The sequence below is a fragment of the Condylura cristata genome, unplaced genomic scaffold (assembly GCF_000260355.1).
Source record: "Condylura cristata isolate star-nosed mole 26May11 unplaced genomic scaffold, ConCri1.0 scaffold00022, whole genome shotgun sequence".
In the NCBI taxonomy this organism is placed as follows: Eukaryota; Metazoa; Chordata; class Mammalia; order Eulipotyphla; family Talpidae; genus Condylura; species Condylura cristata.
In genome coordinates this window covers 4,408,184-4,419,543 of record NW_004567123.1, presented here as the reverse complement: position 1 = coordinate 4,419,543, position 11,360 = coordinate 4,408,184, and the positions used below count along the sequence as shown (strand labels likewise).

Sequence of the window (11,360 nt, the reverse complement as noted above, 5' to 3'; positions counted from 1 at the left end):
CCCCCGGGCAAGCGGCCCGCGCCCCCTGCCGCCGCCGCGGCTGCTGCCAGCGCCGTTCCCGAGCCTCCAGCTAAGGCAGCCAAGGCCCCGGGCGCCAAGAAGCCCAAAGCCATCCGCAAGCTGCACTTCGAAGACGAGGTAACCACGTCGCCGGTGCTGGGGCTCAAGATCAAGGAGGGCCCGGTGGAGGCGCCGCGGGGCCGTGCGGGGGGCGCGGCGCGGCCGCTGGGCGAGTTCATCTGCCAGCTCTGCAAGGAGGAGTACGCCGACCCGTTCGCGCTGGCGCAGCACAAGTGCTCGCGCATCGTGCGCGTGGAGTACCGCTGCCCGGAGTGCGCCAAGGTCTTCAGCTGCCCGGCCAACCTGGCCTCGCATCGCCGCTGGCACAAACCCAGGCCTGCGCCCGCCGCGACCCGCCCGTCGGAGCCCGAAACCGCTGCCAGAGCTGAGGCGCGAGAGGCTACGGGAGGCGGCAGCAGCGACCGCGACACGCCAAGCCCTGGCGGTGTCTCTGAGTCGGGCTCGGAGGACGGGCTCTATGAGTGCCACCACTGCGCCAAGAAGTTCCGCCGCCAGGCCTATCTGCGCAAGCACCTGCTGGCACACCACCAGGCGCTGCAGGCTAAGGGTGCGCCGCCCGCGTCCCCAGCCGAGGACCTGCTGGCCTTGTACCCAGGGCCCGACGAGAAGGCGCCCCAGGAGGCGGGTGGCGACGGAGAGGCGGCCGGCGTGCTGGGTCTAAGTGTGTCCGCGGAGTGCCACCTGTGCCCGGTGTGCGGGGAGACGTTCCCCAGCAAGGGCGCCCAGGAGCGCCACCTGCGCCTGCTGCACGCCGCACAGGTGTTCCCCTGCAAGTACTGCCCAGCCACCTTCTACAGTTCTCCTGGCCTCACGCGGCACATCAACAAGTGCCACCCGTCCGAGAACAGACAGGTGATCCTTCTGCAGGTGCCTGTGCGTCCCGCCTGCTAGAGCGCGTCCTCCACCCCTGAACTGTGCCTTCGCTTGGAGACCCAAGAAGAGAGCGCGCCCCGCGCGCCCCTTACCCGCGTCGGCGCCGGGGGGCGCCCACCCCCGGTGAAAGTGTTGTCTCCGCTTCTCGGTGTGGCGTGACGGTAACCCCATCCTTTCGTTGTTGACTCCTTTGGACCCTTTCTCCCCACTTTGCGTTGTGTCCCCTTCCCCCCCCCCCGACCCCCCATGGCGCAACAGGAGCCAGTCTCTTTCTGTACTGGGGAGAAATGCTGTCCGCGTTTGTCTCGTGGTTGGAAACTCCCCTTTGAAGGGAGAGCTGTTTTTCTTGCTAGTATTCGCTGTGTTCATGGTCTAGAAATGCGGTTTGCTCTCGCCTACCAATCTCTGCTCTCTATGTATGTAGCGTACGGGTTGTTTGGGGGTGAATCTTGAGGAATATATGCCTTTATATTTCACAGGCTGTAAATTGAACTTCCCACACGATTAGCTTTATTATGGCTTGTGAACTGCTGGAGCTTGGCTTTACCTTTTTGTATGTGAACAAATCAAATTGCTTAAAAAAAGAGTTTTCTTTAGATAGCCACAAATGCCTTGAACTGTTGTCTGTTTGGAATTGTTTTTTTGGGGGGCGGGAGGGAATTTTCAGAAGATGCTGTAGAAACTGCCTCAATATTTCACGTAAGACTTTTTGGTTTGATCATCTCCGAGGTAGGACTGAGTTCCCTCTAAATGTATATGTTGATTTATGAGTAATTGTTATTTATTCTTTATTTATTTATATTAATTATGAAGATTATGATATTATTTGATTGCAGATTTTTTGTGTGCTTTCCCCCCCCCCTGCCACTCGACATTTCACTGTGCATTTTAGAAGAGAGCCTTTTTCTAAAGGGATCTGCTAAAAGTTTTAACTTTTATACCTATCTGAGCGAATTACAGACAACCTACCATTTTATTCTGCTTGGGGGACCCCTGAGGCCCTGTACAACCGACAGCTCTTACTTTTAAATGCAATCTCTTTTCTACATACATTATTTTCTTAATTGTTAGCAATTTATAGAAAGCTTCAATAGAACTGTTTCAACTGTATAACTATTTACTATTCAAATAAAATATTTTCAAAGTCAAAATAAGGTGAACTGATTTCTGCTGTGATTTCAACACAGGGTGTTTAAGGGTGTTCAACAGAGCTCTGATGATTTCTTAAATGTATTTTAATTTTTATTAAAAAAAAAAACAAACCACCATCACTAGAATTACAGATTTTTAGAATTCAGTTGATCTGCCAGATTCTGCCTTCGTGGCAGTTCAAGGGTGTAGTCTCAAAACTGCTAATTGGAGCTGAGGACTCCTCAGGGGTCCTGAGGAATGTACTAGAAGGTGGGGTTAGAATGAAGGTTAGAATTTTCCAGAGAATTCCAGATAAGTATCCACAAGAATCTATGTTTTGACCAAAGGGATGTCAGAAGACTGCTTTCATTTCCCTCATTTTCTGACAATTTGGAACAGACTTAACCCTTATGTATCAACTAAAATAAATTAGAAATGATCTTACGGTTAAATTTCCAAAGCAAGGGTATCTACAGTCACGTTAGACTGCCACAGAAGTTAAGCAAGTGGGTTTGAGATAAGGGCTCAGAAATAATTTTCCAATCAAGTGACCAATCCATTTTTTTAGGTGGTGTGTGTGGGGGGGGGGGGATAGAACACCATCTGTTTGGGACATTAAATTTAATAATGGGTAATTACAATGTTTTCCGTTATGTGTCAATCAGCCCTTTGGAGAACAATTCTGACGTTCACTGGTTAATACTGTAAGTGGTTTTCTAGGTCTTTGAAACGCTCAATTACAGAACTGTGCTAAACGTCACAGTTGTACATGGCCTTCCTTTTGTGGTGTATTTCTGCCACTCCCTCCTTCCCACCCCACCCAGGGCCCTCTAATCCAGGCTTCTCTGAAAAGTATAGCTGGAAAGAAGAGGGGAAGGACAATCCATGAGAAACTTAGAAAGACAAAAATGATGAAAGGGATCGTTTCCAGAATCTGGACCTAAAGTCTTGTGTGGATGGGTTTTAATAAAGGATCAGCTGTCAGGAACATTCAACATTCCTTTCTGGAAAAGGTTTTCTGCTAGGATAACCATGAAGGACCAATTGTTGCAGGTAAGCTGGCCCCATTAAAAACTGCATATCCCCTTTTATTGCTTATGGTGACATATTTTACCAGTTTGGAAAATACAAGAGGACAAAACTCAGTACCGATGCAGCACAAAAGCACAGGGATAAAACAGTATTAATTAAGTCCTGAAAACTTGAATGAAACAAAGGAAAACTCAGATTTGGGGTCTGATGCCTCTCCTTCTGAGCAATAGTAATATGAGAGTTTTCAAAATTTCTCTCTAATTTATGCTAATAAGCATTTTCTTAAAAGCCTGATCATTGCACATATAAAGTAAGTCAAGTTCTCTCAACAGGAAGGGTAATTCGTCAGTGTTAACTCACTGCTTTTGTTTGTTTATTTTTTTGTTTTTTGTTTTTGTTTTTTTGTCCATAATCATAAAGCATCAGTTCTTCTAAGATCCACTTTCATGAGGGCAAAAAGATTGGTTGCTCACCACTGTGCTCCTATATCCTCTATGGAAGTTTATTTCAATGTATTAAATACACCTTTTCGAAAATAGTAGTGGAAAATTCATTTGTTAAGTTTAAATAAAATGGTATAGTTAATGGGATATATTTAAAGTGATTAAACAGTGTAGAAGAAATTTTAGACTTGTCCATTTATTTCAAAACCATGCCGTATGAGTTGATAGAATATGCCACAAGAAGAAATCAGATTCTCGCTCGCTCGCTCACTCTCCCTCTCACTTTCCACCCATCTTATTCCTCCTTGCAAAGCTTCCTATTAGAGAATATTAAGTGGAAACACACTCATCCTTCTTTATAAATGTGCAGAGAGTGCTAAAGACATGCCACGTGTTTTAGGTTGTTCCAAACTTGGACATCACGGGGTTGAAACCAGCACAGGTCCTCATATTTCAACCAGGGGTTATTTGAGGCCGGGGAAAGAGAAAGGGTGTAAGGGGTCAGAAAAAGTCCCAATATCAAGAAGGGAGGAGCTAAGGAGCAAGATTTTATTTTTGCTATTGGCCAACACATTTTTTTTTTTTACTTCCTCTACATATAGTGTAACAAAAAGCAAAGCCTTTCTGCCCTCCTCTGGTTCCAGAGTGAGCTGTGTCTGGAACAGCTGGGGGAGGCACTGGCTAACCCCTCTCTTCAGAGGTGATAATGTCCTCTGGAGGCTCAGGTCTCTGGAGGCCTAGAGAAGCTGGGGCTTACAGTCCTCAGAGTGAGAGAGTTTTACCTAAAGGGTGTGACCTGGGTGCTCCTTCATCCTATGTAGTTCCACCCACAGGTGTTCTCATCTTCAGAAGCTCCCAGGGCCCCCTGCTGGGTTCAATCTAATGTATCCAGACCCCATGTGGGGGCATTGCTCCAGGGTGTCTTGGCAGTTCAGCAAACTGGGCAGTCTTTACAGGGCTTGTCCACGAGGAGCCTGGGATGACACAGGGCAGAACTGAAGCCCAGAGATCGGCTTGACACCACCTGTGCAGTGGCAGTAATGAGTGTGTTGAGGTCTCCTGCAGAGACATGGGCCGATAAGGTTGGGCGAGGCAATGCCAGACACCAGGCAGATGTTGTCCAGATGCTAAATTGTTTCTCATTTGTCTCCACTTGCTCTGAAGCAGCCTTCTGAGTGGCCACCGCCTCACACCAGCTACTCATTCATCCCTGTGGGCTTTATTCCACAGCCATCCACACAGGTTTCAAACAAAGAAAGCAGAAAAATCTCTTTACAATCCTAATAGTAGGTAACACTATAGGAATTCATCACTCACCAAATATCTTGCACAAGAAAAAGTCTAGGAGGCAACTTGAGCAATCTCTTTGGCTCTACTGAGTCTCTCAACTTCCTTCAGGCTCTGTCTCTTTATCTATAAACCAAAGATAAAACGTTTATATAAAACTAAGTGGGACATTTAGGAAAATTCCCAATACTGTGAGATGAAAGGCAAGAAGGATCCCAGAGGAAGTTGTCCTGCATTAGGTAGATATAAATCTACTGGTGACCCCTCCCTGGTGGTGCAGCAGGTTGGAGCACAGCACTAAGAAGCTAACACCACTTCAGCATGAGTTCGATCCCCACCCCAGAGGTGACCCACATGGCACAGCAGACCTCTCCTGACCGGCTCACTGCTCCCCTCAGCAGTGTACTTCCTCATCTGCTTGTTCTGCTCCCCATTTTGTCTCGGTGAAGCCTCCCACCATGCCTGTACTCCAGTTCTGCGTGCATAAATAAATAAATCTTTTTAAAAAATGTACTAGCCTGTGGCAAGCAGGCTCTGGACAAAACTTTATTTTTGAAGTAATAACATTCTAGTCTTGTAGAGAAATTTTCTGGCCAATAAACCCTATTTGCCAGAAACTGAGGGGTCAGTTACATGTCACAGAAAGATAGTGTGTAGGTGACATCCAGCTAGCTTGTCATAAGGCCAAGTTAAGTAGAGTCTTTCGATGGAGAGATTAGGGACGTCTATATAGTTTGGTGGTTAAAGAGACAAACTGTAGTGTAGAAAGCAAGGAGGAGCCAGAATTGTAGAGAGAAACCCACAAGGTGGCCGAATACACCAGTGGGAGACAATTGAACAGCAACATGCAGGATCTTGATTCCCTTTGGTTGTCGAGGTGACACAGAGCAGGAGCAAAATATGGGGCAGAAAGACTGCTAGGTCTAATGCAATGGATGGATGAATATGCATAATCATACACATGTGCATACACAGACATATGACAAATGAAGGTAGGAATCCGAACATCCCACTCAGCCAAAGGTACCTTTGAATTACATCTCTTATATATCCGAAAACATTTGGTTTCCTTATTGGCAACTTATTAGTAAACCTGTTGCATTAAATGGCTCATAAGCATAGGAAAAGGCTGGTGCACTTGTTACTCTTGGGCTGCAATAGATAATTACACTTGTCTCTAACAGTACATTAGGAACACAGAGGAAAATTCACAGGTGATACTGGTCCTGGGCCCACAGTGTGTCTCCGTCCAGCAGCCCTGTAAGAATGTTCCCAGCACCTGCAGCAGGAAGGCCGTCTTTTCTCAGACTGTTCTAGGTGCCGGGTCTTACACGCTGGGGTTCTTCCCGTGCCCCGGTCATGTGGGTCAGCTGAGGGAGGCCAGCTACACTGAGACTATAGGAGAAAGTGGGAAGAAAAGATGGCACCCAGATGCCCCATGTATAGTAACGTACTTTTTTCACTAGATAATAAGGAAACTCCTACTACCTCCTAAGGTTACTAAAGAAACATTTTTTACAAGGGACACATAAACCTCTCCTTGTCATGTGCAAACATCCTCTATAGATTCTGCTGTCAGGGCAATTTCCCAGCCATTTCTGAAGACAAATGGGTCCTGTTTGGGGAACATTCGTTAGGAGGAATCATAGGTGGGCACTGCTCCAGGCCAAGTGATTGAGAGTTATCTCCAGCAAGAAATCTGTGATGGACCTTTGTGGTGAGTGGAACTGATTTCTCACACCTGGATGTGGAAAATAATTTGGCTTGTCGATTTACCATTCACAACTAATTTGGGGTCCTTACTAAGGTCTGATAGGCTTCTCAGGGTCACAGAACATATTTGAGCATATGATTAGGAATCTGTTAACATATTTTCACTAATCCAAACACACCCCACTTCATCTCTTAATCCCCAACTGTCATCATTTGTCTCCCACATATTTTTATTGTGAGCTTGCTCTGATGCATCTGGAAAGTGTAATGTTCAGAACATGCCGGTTTCCTTCTGGCAATATGCATGGTGAGCAGATGGATCATGTGGTAAACGTGTTTGTGTTTGTCTTGTTTGAAGATTTCTATACTGTGTGGTCTTCCTGGTGGTATTTCCAAGCAAAGAATTAATACTCATGTATTTTCTTTAGTTCATCACATAAGCTCACACTACCAGGACCAACCAGTCACCATATTGAAATAAAACTTACAAAATGTTCATTGCCTGCCAGAGCATATTCAAAGGCATGATTTTCTTTCCATTTTTTTAAAGATTTATTTATTTATGTGTATAGAACTGGGGTACAGGCCAAAGGCCTGGGACTGAGAGCTTCACCAGTGACAGAGTGAGGAGCAGTACAGGCAGATAGACTGAAATACACTGCTGAGGGGAGCAGTAGGAGGGTCAGTAGAGGTCTGCTGCACCATGTGGGTCAGCTCCCTCACTGGGGATTGAATTCATGCTTCAGAAGCTTTAGAGAGCTTCATAGTGCTGTGCTTTAACCTGATGTACCACCAGGGAGAGCATCATTTTTTTTCATATCTTTTCAAAATCTTCTTTTACACATCCTTGTTTATTTATTTATTTTCACAATATATGCTTTCTCCCCTAAGATGCAGTCACCATAATTTTCCCACCACCAAATTACCCACAGTCCTCCACCACACTCCAGTGTACTCTGCTCTCTTCCCTCTCTTCCTCTCCCCTTCCCTCTTGAAGGTCTCAGGTTTTGTCTGCTTTCAAGGGTCAGTCTTACAGTTTGTCTTTGCCTAATCTGTTGTTTGATTTCTCTAGATTCCAATATAAATGAAATCCATACAGTATTTATGTTTCTCCCTCTGGCTGGCTCCCTTTGCTTAATGTAATTTTTTACAGTTCCATCCATGCTCCACAAATGGCATGACTTTCTTTTTTTTTTCTTTTTGATCACTGAGTAGTACTCCTGTGTGTGTTTGTGTACATTATGTGGGTACACACACACACACACCACATTTTGTTGATCTACTCATCTGTTCTTGAACATTTAAGGTGTTTTAAATATTGGCTATTTTGAATAGTGCTGCTTTAAACATAGGGTACAGGATTCCTTTTGGATCAATGTTTTTGTGCTCTTTGGATAGAAACCCAGTAGTAGAATTGCTGGATCATGTGATAAATCCATTTTCAGTCTTTTGAATACTCTCCACATTTCTTTCCTTAGGGTCTGGACCACTCTACATTCCTACCAACAGTGTAAGGGGTTCCTTTTTCTCCACACCCTTGCCAGCAATTTTGTTTCCGGGTTTTTGATAGGTACCACCCTCACAGATGTAAGGTGGTATCTCATTGTGGTTTTGATTTGTATTTTCCTGATGATAAGTACTGATGAGCATTTGTTCATATGTCTGTTGGCCATCTACATGTCTTCTTTGGAGAAATGTCTATTTAGCTCTTCTACGCATTTTTTGGATGGGGTTGTTTGTTTTCTTTTTGTTGTGCTGTGTAAGTGCTTTGTACATCTTTGATATCAATGCCTTATCAGATTTATGATGTGAAAATATTTTCTCCCATGAATATATTTTCTCCCATGAAAATATTTTCATTCATTAGCATGTTTCTTTGTTTCTATCACTTTTGCTGCACAGAAGCTTTAGAGTTTGATATAGTCCCAGTTTGTTTTCTCCTTTATTTTCCTTGAGGCTGGAGAGCAGTCTGCAAATATGTTTCTGAGGTTTATATAAAGGAGTGTTTTGACTATGTTTTCTTCTATGTATTTTATGGCTTCAGGTCTTATAGCCAAGTCTTTTATTCATTTGAGTTGATTTTCATGTTTGGCATGAGATAATGAAATAAAATTGAGAGTCTAGAAATAAAGTCACACATTTCTTGACAACTGATATACAAGAAAGTAGCAAAATATATACACTGGGGGCCTTCCCTGGTGGTGCAGTGGGTTAAAGCACAGCACTAAGAAGCTAAAGCCACTTCAGCATAAATTCGATCCCTGTCCCAGCCCTGGAACAGGGCTGGCAGACCTCTCCTGACGCGCCCGCTGCTTCCCTCAGCAGTGTACTTCATTGATCTGTCTGTTCTGCTTCACACCCTGTCTCTGGTGAATCTTCTTACCACTCCTGCACCTCTAGTCTGTACCCCAGTTCTGTATGCATAAATAAATAAATCTTTAAAAAATATATATACACTGGAATGTGAGAACGGCACATCTTCAAACAACTAGCAACAACAAATGTTGGCGAGGATGTGGAGAAAAAGGAACTCTCCTGCACTGCTGGTGGGAATGCAAACTAGTACAACCACTATGGAAAACTCTTTGGAGGTTCCTCAAACTGCTAAACATGGAGCTTCCATACGACCCAGCAATCCCACCCCTAGGTATCTACCCAAAAGACTCAAAAACACTGATTCAAAAAGATACCTACACCCCATGTTTATTGCTGCCTTATTTACAATTGGAAAGACATGGAAACAGCCCAAATGCCCAAAAGTGGATGACTGGATTAAAAAGATGCTGTACATATACACAATGGAATATTACTCAGTAACCAAAATAAATAAATAAATAAATAAATAAACACATGCCTTTTGCAGCAACATGGATGGAGCTGGAAAAGATCATGTTTAATGAAATAAGCCTGAAAGAAAAGGAAAAATACCAGATGGTTTCGCTCATAACAGGAATATAACAGACCAGGTGAGAAAATAATAATTATAATGAACAGCTATATACCAGAGGCATTTTTTTAAAAAGTTTTATTTATTTGTGCATACAGAACTGGGGTACAGGCCAGAGGCTCAGGGGAGGCAAGAGGCTTCACTAGAGACAGAGTGGGGAACAGAACAGGCAGATCGACGAAGTACACTGCTGAGGGGAGCAGCGGGCGGGCCAGGAGAGGTCTGCCATGCCATGTGGTCACCTCCGGGGCAGGTGGGAATCGAACCCATGCGGAAGTGGCTTTAGCTTCTTAGTGCTGTGCTTTAACCCGCTGCGCCACCAGGGAGGGCCACCAGAGGCATTTTATGGGGGTGGAGTGAGGAATGGGTTCAAAAACAGTGGGGGAAGGGAAATTCACTGGATTATGGTGATGGTGGACGGGTGATTTGGTGATAGGAAGCCCAAGGGGATTACAACTGAGATGGAAAAATGCACAAAATGATGTAAAAATAAACTATTATATTATTCATTTGAAAATATATATACACTGGAAGAAGGAAATCTTCTTTAATAAAGGGGTCTGGGCAAATTGAAGTGCCACATGTAGGACAAAGGTGTGATTATTCAGAGTTATGTTTCAAACATATCCTATTCCTGTGGCATCTTCATTTATTCCTGAATGTCTCTAGGCTGTCATATTGTCCTCCTACTCTGGTCTCACCTTCTGTAGGGTCAACTGCTTGTCCACACGGTTTGACTTTTTATTTTCAAGACTGCCTTCCCAGGTATTCACCGTCCCTTCCTCTTGGTTTGAATCAGTAGTTTAGGCATTGTGTAGGGAAAACAGTGATGGCTGCAACTTCCCTCTAAATCCACTACTCTTCTCTTTCACTCATCAAAGAAGACCCTTTTAATTGAGAGCAACATCTGCTTTGTCTGTATTGTTCCGGACTTGGGCCCCTGATGCAATGCCCCTTATCCAACACCATCGCCAGGTGACGGTAACACCTGACAGTGACAGGATAGAATGGAAGCCAAGAGGCTATTGTTTGTCGAATCTGATAGGAAGCAGAGGAGGTGTCAGTGCGTGGAAGTGTTTCAGTGACAGCTCTTTCTACTACGGGAGAGGAAAAAATTGGGTTAAAATTTCCTCCCAGCACAAATAACAGAAAAGAACCGGGATTTAGATGGAAATACACACGTACAACGTTGCCATTTAAAAGCTTGTAACACCAATTGATTGCTGTCCTTTCCTAGTGCTGTCTCTCCTGTAGTATTTTGTAAAATAAGCCTTTACCATATCAGAATATAGCAACAAAGAGGCTTTTTTAGGAGATGGGCAGAAACTGATAGGAATAGTGTATGTGAAAATCGCCCAATTGAGAACTGTCAGGAACAAAAGAACCAAATCACAGGCTCTGGTTGTGCAAATCTGAACAGAATCATATTAGATCTCATCAAATATTTCATACCACAAAGAAACACACATTTTCCCATACATCTCTCCAACAGAAGACCTTTACGTGTCATTGTAAGCAGCTTTATTATTATCTTGTGAGGGTTTTCACATGAATGTCTCGATAAATTACTAAGGCAAGTTTTCATACCAGTGAAACATTTACATTATTAAAATTTTGGATTTATATCAGAAAACTTTTTACTCTGTTAGCCACAGAGAAAATCATGATTTCCTCTCTTCGTCTTAACAAAATTTGGTATTTCAAGAAAGAGAAAATTCAAAAAAAAATTAGACATGATGTAATTATGTTGACTTCTCTATCTACATGTCTTCTTTGGAGAAATGTCTATTTAGCTCTTCTACGCATTTTTTGGATGGGGTTGTTTGTTTTCTTTTTGTTGTGCTGTGTAAGTG

At 44.0% G+C, this 11,360-nt stretch overlaps 1 protein-coding gene across 1 annotated transcript in view; it reads left to right on the top strand.

Annotated features, from left to right (window-relative positions):
• Window positions 1-972, top strand: part of INSM1 (insulinoma-associated 1) — a 1,635-nt gene extending 663 nt beyond the window's left edge. The window contains exon 2 of the mRNA XM_004686932.1: window positions 2-972. Coding sequence (XP_004686989.1) covers window positions 2-972 — 971 coding nt within the window. The remainder of the gene's footprint in view (window position 1) is intronic.
• Window positions 973-11,360: the final 10,388 nt, after the last annotated feature.